A 17,253-nucleotide genomic window follows, 5' to 3' on the forward strand; every position below is an offset into this window, starting at 1 on the left:
CTTACATATCCTTGTGAAGTGGCCAAGGCCTTTTATTTCTGATTTAGCCCTGTCTCTTCTATGGGGAAATACAATATTTTTTTCTTGGAACAATGTGATGTATGGCAAAACAGACTTTTTTTCTGCCATTTTTCCATCAGCCTTACTTCTTGATATACTTGAGTCTGATAGCTAAGCTGTAGATTTTTAAGAACTCAAAGCATCATTAAAGGAGGGCTATCTAAGTAGCCCTGCTTATATCGTGGAAGATACTGTAGTATCCTTTTGCCTCCCAGATGGAAACTTTTCAAGAAATATTCTTTACGTCTTAATCTTTTTTCCCCTCTTTGTTTCACTCTCCCCAGTCAATTGGACTGTTTCTGGCATTCAAACATCAAGTGGAGTCTGCACATCATTTTTCTGATGAAACACGACTGTCTGACTGTTCTAAACTGGTTGGAAGTGCATGAAGATCTGGGGGAAGGAGTTGAGCAGGGGATTGGTCCCTGTGGCATAGGTGGTGTGCTGTAACACATTTTTATATCCAAATCTTTGAAGTATTCTTCACTAAAAGCATAGAAATCTAAAATAAATACAAAACCACCCATAAAAACACAAAACCTCCTACAGGCCAACTTCCAGAAACATTTTCAGCAGTCATTAAGGGTGATAATGTTGCCTCAAACCTCACAGATCCTTCAATGTTTCTATTTGCATGAGGAATCTATGTTTTGAATGAAGCTGGATTGCCTCTTGTTACATTCCTGTCACTGTTCAAGCACCATTTACTTTAATTACAAAAAAATATGTGCTGTTCTGCTACCTAATTTGACTATAGATGTATACTTGTTGCAAAGTCGCAAAGGATTTGTGTGAGTGTTTATTCCCAGCATACCAGTACTGTTGCTTTGAAGTCAACGAAGTAGTCTTGAGTGGCTTCCTCATATCCATAACTCACAACCCCTAAAGGGAGGACTGGCATTCCCTATGCTAGTTTAATCATGTCCCATTTTATTGCAGTATTACATATGTGCCAGCAGAAAATTTAGACGAGTACAGGGCCAGTCTGGGACAACAGACAGAGGGAACAGTGCCACTTGAACTTTTTCCTTCACATATTGTCAGGTAAGTCGAAAGGCATACAGCTTCCTCCCAAATAGCTCTCTTTCCATACACCTTGCACATTTTGGAAATATAAGTTTTATTTTAGAAAAGATGAAAGATGGATGATTTTCTTCAGACTGGCAGCCACAACAGTAAAAAGCTGTTAAAAATAAAATTTTTGCTTTGACTAGCAAATTGTTAAGCATTTTTACAAGTCTGTTTGATCTGTCCAGAAAGGAGATTGAATTCTTTCTTATCCTAAATTTCTCTTAAATAACATGCAATTGGATTTATGGATTGCCACAAATACTGAAGTGCTTCCAACATAAGACTTTGGTATTGATGGTTTTTCCAGAATATAACTGGAAAGAATAAATTGTGTCATTCTTTTCCTTCAGTTTCAAAAATTCATTGCAGTTACTGTCCAAAATTTCAAAGTGATTAATAATTGGATTTTTGCAATTTATCTCCAAAAGCAGTAAATTTAGTTGAGTGCTACTGTTGTAATTTCTTCCATTTTGAAAACAGTAAATTACCTTTAGCTTTGATTGGTTGTAGTTCCAAATTGCACTTTGTTGTTCTGTGTTCTGTATAGAAATTTTATTGCAGATAAGAAGTGGATAGGGAATCCCTGAACACCGTATGTATTCTAAAAGACATCAGAAAAAGAAGTTCCTTACCTGAATCCAATGTACAGATTCTGAAACTGTCAGGGTTACTCAATATATGAAATTTTTCAGAAAAATCTAGTGATTATGTGGATTCTTTAGAAATTAATTGCATGCTTGTGTTTATCATCAGGGAACTTCCAGAGCTTCCAGAACGTGAAGAGGGGGAGGGAGAAGAAAGCGAACTTCAAAATGCAGCGTTCAGTAACTGGAACCAACCCAGAAAGTAAGTGCAGCTCTTGCACATTATAAAATGTCATCTGAAATTCCAAAATTCCAAAACATATTTTGAGAAGAGTAAAAAACAACAGAATCGCTGCACTTATATGTTGTGCATTGCTGGAGTGATTAACGATTGACTTTTACTGACATTGGGCTAAATTCCTGCAGTGTCTTGATTGCTATAATAATTTATCTCTACTTATTCCAAGCTGACTCACAGGGATCAAGAGGAAAATATTCAAAGTTTCCATTAGAACTCAAAACAAGCTGACCAATACCAGACTCAATTACAGAATTTCTGATCAATCCAGTAGATAACTTCCACTGAAAGAGAAAACTTTGCAAGGAGGAGTTATTTTCAAATAATTTTTCAAAATAATTTTTCAAAATAATTGTGCAAATCCAGGTGTCTTCATTGTGCATCTTTGTCATTATCACAACAGATTTTAATTTAGTTTGGTCCTTTTTTTATCGCAAAAGAGTTGAACTCTGGAGAGAGCCTAGCAAGTCATTGGGCATCAGCATTGTTGGAGGACGAGGGATGGGAAGCCGCCTGAGCAATGGAGAGGTCATGAGAGGGATTTTTATCAAACACATCCTGGAAGACAGCCCAGCTGGCAAAAATGGAACACTGAAAACTGGAGATCGGATTGTAGAGGTACCGTCTGAATGCCTTTTGTTGCAATTCCCCCAGCATCTCAGTAGTCACTGAGATGGATGTGTGGTGGGCTGACAGCTGTGCAATTGCCACAGCTGATACCACTTGAACCACACAGTGACTGTAGTACCATCTGCTGATGTTTGTGTGCAGACAGCTGCCTGTTAAGTTGAATATTCAGCGTGAAACTTATGACTGAATGTATGAGCAGGGGTCTACAAAGCCAGCAGTTTGACTTGCCTATTTGAAATACAAAATGTGTAGGAAAAAGCTTAAGTTTGGTGAAACTAAACGGTTTTTCACCTTTTGCACTTTTTCACTGGGTAGCAATAGAAACAACCAGTGCAAACCATGCAAAATGAATGCCAAGATTATTTCCATCAGAAATCTTAATTGATTCAAATAGTTCTTGTGTGTCTTGTGCAGGAGTTAAGGGAGGCACATTTTTTTTTTCTCCTGACATGAAGAAATCTGTGTTTTATACTGGAGACATGAAGAACATTTTGCCCATTCCTCAGTATAATGTAGCCAGTGGTATTGCAGGGTAGCATTTATCTTCATTTCTCTTCTACTTAGCTAGTCCTTTGCTCATGCAGCCACTTCTGCTTTTGTCGCTTAAAGATATTGCAGAATGAACATACTGAAGGGAATAGATCTTTCCTGTCAGACATTGCCCTATCTCCAATGTCAGGCTAATAGAAACTTCTGCCATGTAACCCTACTGGATGTCCTTAGCTGGCTGTCCATCAGTAAGAAGCCCAACAAGCAGAGTGATGGAGTTGGTAATTCTGGCTCAGACTAGGCTTGACTTACATGGTGGTACTAAAAATGCAGTTTGCTCTTTGCTACAATATTTATATTGAGAATCTTGGAATAATACCTTAGTATAGGTGGCACTTTCTATAACGGGAAGGAACGGTTTGCAGTGTGTAAGAAGATGGGAGGTGGAATTTTGCTTGAAGGCCACAAAGTTAAAAACATTCCTTTCACCTGAATAACTGGATTTTTGTGAGTGCAATTGTCTCTGACAGTGATGCTTGCAGAAACTGGAATGGGTGAGTGAAAACAAAATGTTGTGTTAATGTGACTGTTTCTGAATGAACAGTTTCAGTTTCTCAAGTTGTGGCATATGTAAACTTCCATCTCTGCAGTGCATACAGTTTTTCGGACATGGGAAGTTGGAGCATATTATTGTTCTTGTTCAGTTCCTCATAGGTTTAGAATTTCTCTCAGATTGTTTTTGTGCTCTATTATTTGCATTGGATGATAAAGTTTAAGGCAGAGTTAGACTGTTAAAAAATTGTAGGGGTAATCCTCATCATATAAGTTTGTGTGCTAGAATTGCCACTAACAAATAACCTTTCTATGTTAGCTTCTAGCTTTTATTGTGGTCATTGTGACAATACTTTACTGATGCTAACCTCCCCTTAACATTGTTCTTACCTGGATAACAGAACAAAATGTTTTACACACCCATACATATACAGACATGAAAAAAAAATCAACCAGGTGCAAATTTGTCCTTGGCTATCCTGTGTACATGCATTCTTCCAGAAGATAGAAAGCTTTTCAGCTCTGACCTAAAAATTTAACTTCTGAAGAAAGCGTCTAGTAGCTAAAATTAGTCTTATCTTGCTTTAGGAAAAAAAAAAAAAAGATTAAACAAAAGAAAAAAGTACACTGTACTGGCTTAATACCCCATCATAAAACACTTTCCAGCATCTAACAAGTTTCAGTTTTAAAGTCTCATGAAGTCCTGGGTAATAGTTTTTTCTTAAGGTGGCATTTGCAGGAAGCAGTATTTGGTAAACACTCCTATTCTCTTCAGATTATATCTCTTCTGTTACATTGCTTGTGGGAAAACTTATGGAGTCTGAACTAAAAATGTTGGAAAACATTTTTAAAACAGAGGAATAAGAGAATATTTATTTGATGTTCTGTTAGTGCTCTTGGAAATCCCAAACCTGTGTTTGAGGGACCTCAGGCCAAGTCTGTAGAAAGGTCCACTAAAAACAGAGGGTTGGGTTTAGGTTTTAGTCAAAGTTTCCTAACCAAAACTCAGAACTGACTCATGACTCTTGTAGCTTCTTGCAATGTTAAGATGAGGCCTTCCAATTACAGGTGGATGGAATTGACCTCAGAGATGCCAGCCACGAACAAGCTGTGGAAGCCATACGGAAGGCAGGCAATCCTGTAGTCTTTATGGTACAGAGCATTATAAGCAGACCAAGGGTAAGCATAAAAAATGTGAAAAGAGATGTAATACATAGTAATAGATGAAGCAAATGTTCAAGATGGTGGTTTTTGGGAATGGGATATTTAATCCTGAAAGTGCCATCTCCACTATTTTAGGAACAAAGATTTGATTTAAGTATTATTTCCATTTAGAATGAAATCGATTTGGATTTGGAAATACCCTCCAGCACGCCGTCCTCAAACTATTTTGAAAAGCCTCAAGAAAGATAATTTGTTGGGGGGCAGAGTAGGAGTCTAACTAAAACCATCTGTTAGAGATTGACAGCATGTCTGAGGAGCGCATGCAGAAATACAGCACCTGTTAAAAAATTCTGTGGACATTAATGAAAGGACCTAGAAGTACACGGAAGTTTTCCGTCACTAAGCTGCATGGACATTGCAGACAAAAGCTACAGTGCTTTAACATAAGCTGCTTGCATCACTAGAAACTAAACTTCCTCTTTGTAGAGTCTGTGAAAGCTGCATGTTTATTTACTAGTTGTCTCATAACTCTTGTTCCCTAGCCAGAGTCTCTTTATAGGCCTTCTTCAGCTTCTGCTCCCTGTGGGCAGAAAACTACTAACCCATTTTATCGTCAGTCATCTAAGGTAAAGTTGCATGAAAAAGCTCTGTTGATTGTTGATTGTTGACACTCAAACTACTAAAGTAATGCTTTTGTATTTGCTGTGATGTGAACAGAATTGCTGCTACTGAATGTTTAGGCCCATTTGGGATGGAAATTATGCCATTACTATATCACTACTTTTATTTAGAGAATGCTCCTTTGCTATTTTTGATTGTAGTTCTTTATTCTCTATTTTTAAATTAAGCTTGTTGGTTATTTCTTGACTGTACTAACAAACTCTTGTTTCTCTGTAAGCAGAAACATTGCAAATGCTCTTCCTGTACTCATACATTATGTTGTGATCGTCATTACTGGCATTATGTTTATTATTTTCATCTTTTGAAGCTTGCATTTGTACTTAAATAATAAGATCCTACTACATAATAAGAATTTCCTGCTTTCATTTGTGTCCAGTCACTCACATAGCTAGCTGCCTGCACACATGAGCTATACTTATTATGGTACCACTATGTATTTAACCAGGCAGTCGGTTTTAAGTGACCTGCAGCTAATGAGTCCATTTCGTCTGTTTTGTTTCATGCAAGGTTTAGTGGTTAAAAGAGAGCCTGTGTGTACTCCAGAACAGCCCGAATAATGCAAGTGGCCTGTGAAAAGATAGTGATAGTTTTGATAATGAGGAGTTACCCATCAAGTCTGTGTTTCATACCTATACCCCTCTGTGTATTTCTGAGTAAGGAACAGTATATCACTGTGATTATGGTCCCATAGTACTGTTACAGCATTATGCTGTATGAAATGCTAGCTAGTTTCTGATAACTTAGCATCTTGGACACATGGATAAAATTCTGAATGGAAGTTAGTTGAAAAAAGAAAATAACAGAATGAAAAAATCCTGTTACTTTAGGCTGTGGTTTGAATTTTAAAAAATAGTTAAAGAGAGAACTCCCTTTATTTAGCATTTACTCCTCCTGTCCTAGACTGTGCAAAAAGTATGCTAAACTGAGCTGTTCAGGCAAATTCAGATGCTCCATATTTTGCCATAATAGTCAGTTCATGTTAATAAAATGCTGTTGCATGGATTAGTATTAGGGCTAGTATTTTAGGAGCTGTGCCATCATGACAAAATGAAAAAGGCAAGATTTTGAATGACTGTAGCTGAACTTCTGTTGTTTTACTAGGATTGTACTGTTGATATATGAGGTGTTTATGATGCTTATTTAATTACCTAAAATTTCAACAAGATATATTTTAAATTTCTATGCAGATAACATGTAATTTTTAAAGTGTAATAGGGTGATTACAGTAACAATTTAATTTTCACAAACTTTTCTTTATAATATTAAAAATCAAATGAGAATCACATATACAGAAAATCTTGTACCCTAGGGAAACAGCCTGTTGACTTTGAATGACTTGACAGTGAAGAAACCTCAGTCTTCATGGCATTACTTTGTCACTGATGAAGATACAGTAGAGCCAAGATTTGCTCTCTTACCAAATGGAATTACTTTTTTGCAGCATGGTATTTGAAAATAAATGTTTAGGGATGTGTTTACTATTTTCAGGAGCATTTAACAAAACAATTGCTTTAAGAAATTTTTAAAATAGCACTGTAATTTTGATTAAATTACTCTTGGTACGAATGATCCTGGAAGATTTTCACATCCTGTTCATACTATTTTCCAGCAGCGTTAAATTAACAGCCCTAAGACTTACAGGTAATTGCCAGATGGATACAACCAGTGTAGAAATTACTTCTAGGTATACACAGTATATTTCCAACATACTATTTGAAGTCAAAGCTGTTTCCTCCTTATTAAGCAGATTCTGATCTCAGAATAGAATACAGTACAAAAACTGCATAAGGAATATAAATGGTCAAATTATATCCTTTTATCTGGTGTAAACTCTTTTTCTGGTAAATAGTAATGAGAGAGGACCTTGCTTCGGGGGAAGACTGGAGTATTTAGTTTCAAGAAACTATAAATTCAGGCAGTTACACATGCATATGTGCATTTACAAAGTGTTCTGGGAAATTTATTATTAGATATGAAATCTGCTTAGAGATGCCTAATATTACTAAGCCCTTACTTTTACAAAATAAACAGTGAGTGTGTTACCACAGAAGTTAAATCAAATTATGAGAATCTGCAGTTTTCAAAATAAGATTAAACCTATTGCATTATTACAGATATTAGTGTACATCCTAACCCAGAAATCCATAATTAATTATATGTGTAAGAGTGTCCCATATGTTTGGAAAAAAATTTTCAAATATCACAGCAACAGCATATAAATGCAGCGTAATTCTGCACTTGATGTACTTTGTGGTCTAGAACAGGTGTGAGGATTGGTGCTTTTCCTCTCTGCTGACAGAGCATCAGAAACACAGGGCAAATACACTTTTGCCTAATTTAACATATCTGTGACAAGTGCAGAACTTGGACCTTGTTCAGTTAGCCCAGAAAACAAAATGAATATGTTTTGGTTCATGATTAAAAAGGGTTCATTTAAAACTTTTTTTTTGCTTAGTTTCCATTATGCTTTCCTTTTAGAACCCTTCCCTGCCTTTTCTGCAGGACAGTGTTTTCAGTAGGCCAGCTGTCTTCAGCAGCACTAACCCATTTGCTGATTCTTCTCAGTTCAACATTGCTAAGGTTGGATGATAACACACTATCTTTTCATTCACCAAACATCCTATGTGTGCTTTTTTTCCCATTGGTGTCTCTCTGCATTTAAATTCTTTTATACTAGTTTGAATTATGTGCTGTGCTGATGAGCTTGAGAACTCTATGTAGTGAATTTAAAGACACAGACATGCATATACATAGAAAAGTTATGGAGAAGTTAAAAAATACCAGCTCCATTAATCATAACCACTAAAGCTGATCTATTCAGAGCTACCAAAGCAATTGCTTTTCAATTATAAGATCAGTCCCTGATGTGTATTTTAAAATACCTAAGTGTAACTCTCTCATCAGTGTAAGGTCCTTTGCTGCTATGTACTTCTTTTTGGTTTTTTGTGGTTATGACATTCCAGCTTTGATATTTCTCTTTATTTTTGCATTAAAAAAACCCAAACTTGTAGCTTTTTTTATGATGCTTCATGAAAATATTTTCCCTCTGCTTCTTGAAAATTCTTTTCATGCACCATGATTAGGATGCTGAAGTCTTTGGAAATAAAAAAAAAGTTAGACTTTTTTTGTGGCTAGTGCATACTTACTGCATGTTATTCACAATGGGAACAGCATTAGTCTCTAATAAAATACCTTATCCTAATATGCATGCATTTTTGATTTAATAAAATAATTTATAGCTGGTTTTACATCTTGCAAGTGATTGTGCCCTTTGTCTATTTTCCCATGTTGTTGAAAATATTGAATGTGCAACAGACACTTATGATATGTGGTGTGTAATTGCATGTGTGTTTTGAAATCTCTTTTTGTGTTTGTTACAGTTCTGAGGAAAGGGAGTAGATATGTAACATTAATGATGACTTATGTTTTCTATATTTTTAAAGTGTTTCTGAAAAACATTGCATGCATTTTAAGAGAAAACCTGATGATCCTGTAGTTTATGCATAATTCCTTTCTTAGCATTGCTGTAAGAATGGCTTTTTGTCATCTCTCCTTTTCTGAACTCAGGTTCATGTGTAGTGAGAAACTTTGATGACTCAGGGTCCTTAGTAAACCCTCAAATACTTTTGTCCATTTATAAATCAAGTTAATAAAGTTGTTGCAGTTAGCAAAATGAATCCGTAATTGAAAATGCGATATTGGTTAATATTATGTGTATTGCCAAAGATGCTATAACATGTGGATTGCTGTTTTCTGTTACTGTAGGAGGTATCGAATCCAATTAGGGTTACCTTCCGTTGTTCCCCAACTAACCCTTTTGCTCCCACACCATTCAAGGTTTGTCTTAATTCCCATCAGTTGGTCCTACTGTATGTGTGCTGTACATTTGTACATGGACTGTGATAACTTCTGGAGTACTGCTTCTTTTTCTGCCTGTGCCTTTGTATTTTCAAGTTCCAGACTTGCTGCAATTTTCAGTATTTGCTTGGCTGTGATCAGAGTGACCCTGGTAGCTGAAATGGGTTCAGCAACTGTTGGATGCTTTGCGTTTTAAATGAAATACTGTGGTCTGGCACACTGAAAGTATTTCATGAGTTAAAGCCTTTTAGGTTTCTGTGTGTTGCCCGATTCAGGGAGCAAAAGTCTTATGTGTGTGTAAACTGTGGGGACTGGCTTCTGCTTCTGGCTGTTCAAATGTGTCAGGCTGAGTTCTGCAGGCAGGACATGTTCCACTCCCCCCAAATGGCATTGTAGCACAGTTTTTACCCTCCTACAAAGGACCCTTGCTTTTACTTTCATTTCAGCATTTCCTTAAACCTCAAAAATGTTCAGATTATGTTATGTTGTTATACATTCACAATGGTACAAAAAGATGCTCTTTTTTTGTCAGTCATATTATGGTGGCAGCAGTTAATAAGTGCTAATCTGTCAGGATGTAGCCCTACATCCACACCTTGCAAATCTTCCAGAGATCCTTTACACCAATATATTGTTCCTTTTTTTGGTCATGTTTTCATTAAGTTCTGCTGTTCTTGGACACTGTCACTTACAAACAGTACCTCTAAAGTAACATGTTAATTTTGGTTTTAAAACATAAAAACTAAAGTTTGCTGATCTGGTTTGATCTCACACTTGTACTGGATTTGTGTTGCAAGATAATGGTAGCTGGGGAGGCTATGGGGGGTGACTTTTTCGTATTTTTTCTCCTTTGCCCAGCTGAAGAAGGAAGTGATAGAGCAGCTTTGGTGGGCACCTAGCCTTCAGACAGGGTCAACCCACCATGACACCATATTTTCTCATTTTTCCAGGATATTATTTAGCTTTAGTAAAACTCGAGGAAGACCTCTGAAAAAAGAGTTTTTCTTGAACTTCTCTCCCTTTTGCCCCTTCTCAATGTGGAGGTATTACCAACTTTTCTTTTTGTGCACACATGAATTTTTGATTGTGAAAAGTAACTTTTAATGTTACTAGGCAGTGTTTCTCCTCTGATTCTGATAGGTGACAATGTCTGTGCTAGAACTTTGTGGCTTCAGCTTAGGAATGTTAGGTATCATCTCAGGAGAATGACATTGTCTTAGATAAATTATTTACTTTGCTGTCACTTCCCACAGTTTTGAGATTTATTGACTTCTTAGTTAAGTTCCTCTAAGAAGTTCCTAAATGAAAGGAACTCCTTTCCTCTTCCTCATGCAGAAGCAGAATAAGACAACTGAAATAGGGCATTTGCAATATCTTTATCTTTGGAGTTAAGAGTGAAGATGAGTAATTTTTGTTTAGACATGGGACCTTTCTTAAATTTCAAAATGAATCAAACTGGTAACTTCTCAGGTTTCTCAACACCTTCAATTTGAAAGCTGATGAAGTTTTCCAAGGTGTATGTTGTTATTCATTTCACTGTTGCCTCTGATGAAGAGATTATTACCTAAGTGATTTTGGCACCTAAAGGCACCAACAGAAGTACTGCGTTCAAATTTTATGATGAAAGTAGTGAGAACTGAAATGATGAGAATAGGGTTATGAAGTGAGGGCAACACATCTGAAAACTTAAGTGTTGTAAAAACTTGGGTTTTGTTTAAAATTCTTGTTTACTTCAGTAAACTGGTCTGCCAAGTATCAAGGTCTCTTGGGTGTACATAAGTAAAGAATTCAGAGGGAGGTTCCTTGCTTGCATATTTACTTTAAGCAGGGAAAAAATATACAAATTTCACATAGCAAAATTCCTTATCAGAGTCCATATTCCTCAAGGAAACTGTCTTGAATGGAAGCTTTCAAGGCTGTGGATTTGGGCATTTAACCATTACATTGCAGTAGTTGTGTATTTATACCTCTTAGCTTTGTGTGAATATGAATAGAACACATCAAGTATCTGTCTCTTGTGATTTAACCTGTATCCTCATTTATTTGATCTTCTCTGTGCAGCTTGTAAGAAACTAGTAAATGAGACTGAAAAGATCCAGTCACTATGGATTTCTTCTGTTTAATTTTGGTTTTTAACACTCCATTCAGTTAATATGCCAATTGCTTTTATTTTTTCCTGTAGGTATTTTTGAAAGTTCCCAGTTGGTTTTTTTTTGCTTTCTCTTTCCTCATGTTTGGCTTCCTAAGCATATGATGGGAGGAAATTATATGTGATGGCTTTTAAATTGGTTATAAATCTTTCACAAACCTGACATTAAAACAAAAGCACTTGAATCTTTGTTAGAGGCTTTTTCTGAAACATAAAGTGGCACATAAAACTTTACTGAATTGGGCTTTTACTGTGAGTTGTTTGCTTCCAGATACATTTTGGAGTGATGTTTTTTTCTTACCTTGCCTGGTGTTTGTTTCTGTCTTTGATCTCTCTGCCTTTCTGTGTGCTGTTATTAATTTAGAGTTTCAGCTGCTTGATATTGAAACTTTGAAGCTATAGTTATTGCCATGTTGACATTTTTGTGTACTAGTTTGCCCTATAGAGAGCCTGCATCTTCTTAGCTGCTTCATTTTTCTTATTCTCCACAGGCATTTGGTCAGTCTGATACAGAGCTAGAAAAGACTTCAATTTGTAACTTGCCTCTGCCCCCTCCTTCAGCATTTTCGGGAATGAGCTCTGATGTTGCACAGTCATCTTCTATCAGAGTCCCAGAAGATGTGGAGAAGGAGGATGAGTATGGTTACAGCTGGAGTAAGTTTTTCCTGTGATAATATTTGAAATGTTTAGTATTAAAATTGCACTGTAAAAGACACAGGTGTGGGGGCATCCAGTTTGAATGGCTTCTTTCTCATGTGCATCATGGTTTGGGTGCTAACGTTGCTATTTTAGTTGTGCTTGGTCAGATGCACATTGTAAAAAAAAAAAGATTTTGTCCATGGTTCCAGTTCAGTGTAGGATGACTTGAAGAATTTCAGTGTACTCCAGGTGACTTTTGGCAGTGATCAATACGATAGTATCTGTTACCTGAAAGTGTTACTGAAAAGAAGATTTACTTCTTTTGTGTATGAACATTTTGAAGAAAATTTATAATATTTTCTGAAGGTATAATGAAAACAATAAGCTAGAAATATTATTATAAATCACCTAAGGCTTAGTTTAAAAGAAGGTGTGGTTTACATTGAAAATTTAGTTATCCATTTTGGGCTTCTCTCAGATACTGCACACTGAGCACTGATCTTGACTCTAGGTGGCTTGTGAAACTTTCTAATGTAAATCCAACCTCTGCTACCTTCACTTCTACATTTAGAAAAGATCGTGCAGCGCTATGGAAATCTACCAGGGGAGCTACACATGATTGAGCTGGAAAAAGGAAAGACAGGTCTGGGACTTAGTCTTGCTGGTAACAAAGACCGATCCAGGATGAGTGTCTTTATAGTGGGAATTGATCCAAATGGAGCAGCTGGAAAAGATGGCAGGTTACAGATTGCAGATGAGTTGCTAGAGGTGAGTTTTTGCAATTTATACTGAAGCCCAAATGTACTGACTTCAAATACCAGAGTCTTGCTGAAATGCGTATGTTTTTCGGTAGACTTTGAAATCCCAAGTTTATCAAAGTTCATATCACTATGCTATAAGATCTTCCTTCTGATCTGTGCCAAATAGGTGTAGTGGATTTTTTCCTGGTTATAATTACACCAAGTTATGGGTTAGATCCCTGTATGCACCATTCACTTAAGAGCTGGACTCAATGATCCTTGTGGGTCCCTTCCAACTCAGAAGATTCTGTAATTATGAATGAAGGTGTGTTGAATAGAAATGTGGGATGACAGCTGTTTCTGAGTTACTGAGATGTATGGAATGGCAGTGAATTGCAGGCCATGAAAAATATTGAAATCCTCCAATCCATCCATCTGTGCAGAATTCTAGACTTTCTAATTACTTCCCTGTTTACTAGAAGTGTGATAATAGCAGAATATTTTTATATTATGTAACAGAATGTGGAAATTAAATTGGGGAAACAAGAACAGATCTATTTTTATTATGGACTTCTAACTCATATGTTTGGGTGCTGTTTTCTAGTGGAGTGGAGTGGCCAAACCACTAAACATGCAACTAACATTTCAAGTACATGTGTGAGCATAATTTATGTTTCTATATTCCCACAGCTCAGTTGATGATACTTGGAGATGTATTCTCTACTATAGCTTTTCCCATTCTTTCTGATAGCAGTAGGAAACATTACCCTCACAGAACTGCTTTGTGTAACTTCAAAGCTATATGTGGAAGTGTTTGAGGATGTACTGGCAAAGTGGTGCAGAGCGGGAACGGTGAATCCAAACAGATCTTGAGGGAGACATTGAGAAAGTAAATGATATTGGCTGGAATTTGCAGACTAGGAAAAAAAATGAAGGGATTTTTGGCACTGTGGACCAAGTCTAATGGAGGGAACTTTGTTGCAGACTCCGATATTGTGAGACAGTTTGCTTGAAGCATCTGTTTTTAAAATCCTGATGTGGAAGAGGTGGAATATTCTGAAAACATGTTGACACACATCTGTCTGAAGCTATCCTCTTGTGATTTCTTGGTTACGTCCACACTATAAACTTGCAGACTAATGCTAAGAATTTGCCTCAACCTCTTCTGAGAGGAGACATCTGAGCTTGCTCCCTATATTCCCAAGTAGCTGTCCATCAGCTATTGAGGGCTATGTCCCATCCCCCCCACTTGGCAGCCTGACCATGTATTTTTCATAAGGCTGTGGCAAGCACTGGAGGGAGTGCTGCATTTGGATTGTAAACTCCAGTGTAAAGGACAGGGCTCGGGATCCCTGTGACCTTGCCTGGTGCACACACCCTGCATAGGAGTGTTATGCTCAGCCCAGTACAGTGTCTTGCATCTGTTGCTTTGCTGTGTCTTTGCTTCTGTTAATGCTGCCTATGTGCATTTTATTGCTTTCCCTTTGTGTAGGTCCATACTGTCCTTTTTCAATAATTTCTCTTTTCTTCAGTTAACTTCAGCACTGAGAAGTTTTTTTTTCATTTTTTCAATAAAAAATGCAACTAATAAAATGCAAACAAATAATGGCCTTAGTCTGCAAATTCACACTGATAGCTCCTCTCCTGTCTGAATTGTAGGCACTCCAAGGTGTTATAGTGACTAGTCTGCTCTACCAAATGGAAAAAAGATTACCAGGTCACATCTTCAGATAATAAGTGTGGAGTCTAGAATGGCTTGGGTTGGAAGGGACCTTAAGGGTCGTCTACTTGCAAGTCTTCCTCAATGGCCTGGGTTGGCAAACATGAGATCAAGTTTCTCTGGTCCCATTCAGTCTGGCCTTGAACAGTTCCAGGAGTGTAGCATCCACAGCTTCTCTGGGCAACCTGTTCCAGGACCTCACTATTGTCTGGATAAAGAGTTTTTTCCTGACATCTAGTCTAAAACTTCCTTCTTTCAGTTTAAAACCATTGCCCTTTGTCATAACCCGATCACCCCACATAAAAAGTTACCCTTCCTCTTTTTTATAAGTCCCTTTTAAGTTCTGAAAAGCTGCAGTAATGTATCTCCAGAGTTTTCTCTTGTCCAGGCTAAACAACCACAACTCTTCAGCCTGTCTTCACAGGACAGGTGGTCCAGCCCTCTGATCATATTCCTGGCCCTCCTCTGGAGCTTCTCTGACAGATCCACATCTTTCTTGTGCTAAGAACTCCATAACTGGATGCAGTGCTTGAGGTAGGGTCTCAAGTGGGCAGAGTACAACTTCCTTGACCTTCTAGTCACAACTCTTTGGATGCAGCCCATGATGACATTGGCCTTCCCAGTCCATACTCTTATCTTGGATTGTCCCAACCCAGGTGCAGGACCTTGCAATTGGACTTGTTGCATCTCATGAGATTCCCAAGGTCCATTTGACAAGTGTGTCTAGGTCTCTCCAGATGGCACCCCATCTTTATGTTGTGTCAGCTACACCACTTGTCTTCATGTCCTCTGCAAATCTGCTGAGAGTGTACTTGATCTCTTCATCTGTTTCATTGATAAAGATATTAAAGAGCCTGTCCAAGGACAGAGCCCTGACTTGTCACAAGCCTCCACCTGGACACACAGCCGTTGATCACAACACCATGGCTGTCTCCATCCAGCCAGTTCCTTATCCACTCAATAGTGCACCCTTCAAATCTCTCTATCTAATTTGAAGATAGGGACATTGTGTGGACCTTTGTCAAAGGCCTTGTAGAGGCTTAAGTAGGTTTCACTGGTTGTGCTGGCTGAGATCTTCTATGAACCTTAACATTGCTTCTATGAGGATCTGCTTCATGATGTTTCCAGGTACAGAGATGGGGCTCAATGGTCTGTGGTTTCCTGGAGGTCCTTTCTCCACTTTCAAGAAATGAGTGATGTTTTCTTTTTTCTAGTCACTGAGGACTTTACCTGACCTCTCTGACTTCTTAAGTAGGATGGAGAGTGCCTTGGCAACTACATCAGCCAGTTCCCTCAGGAACCTGGATTGCAGATCATCAAACCCCATTGACTTGTACCTATTTAGTTTCATCAAGTGGTCTCAAACTTGCTTTTTGCTTACATTGGGAGGCACTTTGCTTCTCCCAACCTCCACCTAGAGGTTCAGTAACTTGAGAGATGTGAGAAGCCAGACTGTCGTTGAAGACTGAGGTGAAGAACTTTGAGTTCCTCACCCTTCTCCATATCCATTGTCCCCAGCTGTGCATTCTTGATTGTTAGGGAGGTACACTCTCCTTGGTCTTTCTTTTCTGACTTCTACTTATAGAACCCCTTCTGATATCTCTTTGCATCCCTTGCCAAAGCCTCTTTCTTCTGTGCCTTAGTATTGCTAAGCCCATCTCTACACCCATCCAAACCATATCTATGTACTCTTCCCAGATCATCTGTCCTTAGTTCCACTGGCTATGCATTTCTTTCTTACTCCTCAGTTTGAGGAGCAGATCCTTGTTTAGCCATGTTGGTTTCCAGCTTGCCTAACTTGATTTCTTACACGTGGAGATGGAGTATCCTCAAAAAGCTACTAGAGCTGGTGAGGTCCTCTGTCTCTAAGGTCAGTTTCTGAGGGAATCTCATCCACTAATTTTTTTAACAGATGGAAGTCCATTATTCTAAAGATAAGTGTCAGTTCTGACTCTGCCTTTTTTCCAAGCCTATATTCCTTGAGATCAGTAATTTAAGCAGGGCATGGTCACTACAGCCGAGGCTGCCTCCATCTCAATCTTTCTAACAAGGTTATCTGCACTGGTGAGCACCAGGTCCAGTAACACTGCCTCCCTGGTTGGTTTGTCCAATACTGGGGCCAGGATGTTGTCCTCAGTGCACTCCAGGAGTCTTCTGGATTGCTTGCAGTCAACTGTACCACTTTCCCAGCAGACATGCAGGTGATTGAAATCCCCCATCAGGATGAAAGTATGCAAGCCTGATGGTTTCTTTATCTTGAGCAAGAAGTCAACAGCCTTGCAGATATCAGGCACCCTGTGGTAGACCCCAGCCACAAGGTGTCCCTCATTGATGCTGTCCTTAATTTTTACCAACAAGCTCCTGAGCTGCCCCTTCTTCCCAGCCTCTTTCTTCTGAGAAGGTTGTAGCCCTTGATTGAAATGTTCCAGTTGTGTGATTCATCCCACCAGGTTTCTATGAGTCTAGCTAGATTATAGACTTTGAATTGCATGATTCTGGTGCAATCGAGGAACTGGTTTCAGTTCCTCTTACTTGTTACCCATGCTGCCCATATTGGTGTAGAGGCACTTCAGCTGGATTATCAACCTCTTCACCTTCTGAGAAGAAGCCTCCTTGGT

At 38.2% G+C, this 17,253-nt stretch overlaps 1 protein-coding gene across 15 annotated transcripts in view; it reads left to right on the top strand.

Moving 5' to 3' along the window:
- Nucleotides 1-17,253, top strand: part of MPDZ (multiple PDZ domain crumbs cell polarity complex component) — a 94,760-nt gene that overhangs the window by 57,634 nt on the left and 19,873 nt on the right. For 14 of the 15 annotated variants that reach the window (XR_004061515.1, XR_004061516.1, XM_030969366.1 and 11 more), the window contains 6 exons: nt 1,000-1,104; nt 1,885-1,977; nt 2,454-2,631; nt 4,753-4,863; nt 12,028-12,190; nt 12,747-12,943. Coding sequence is in view for 13 of the 15 variants with exons in the window: in XM_030969366.1 (XP_030825226.1) it covers nt 1,000-1,104; nt 1,885-1,977; nt 2,454-2,631; nt 4,753-4,863; nt 12,028-12,190; nt 12,747-12,943 (847 nt within the window). In the remaining 2 variants the exon portion in view is untranslated. The remainder of the gene's footprint in view (nt 1-999; nt 1,105-1,884; nt 1,978-2,453; nt 2,632-4,752; nt 4,864-12,027; nt 12,191-12,746; nt 12,944-17,253) is intronic. The other variant, XM_030969372.1, reaches the window with a different exon arrangement.

The sequence above is a fragment of the Camarhynchus parvulus genome, chromosome Z (assembly GCF_901933205.1).
Source record: "Camarhynchus parvulus chromosome Z, STF_HiC, whole genome shotgun sequence".
Taxonomy (NCBI): domain Eukaryota; kingdom Metazoa; phylum Chordata; class Aves; order Passeriformes; family Thraupidae; genus Camarhynchus; species Camarhynchus parvulus.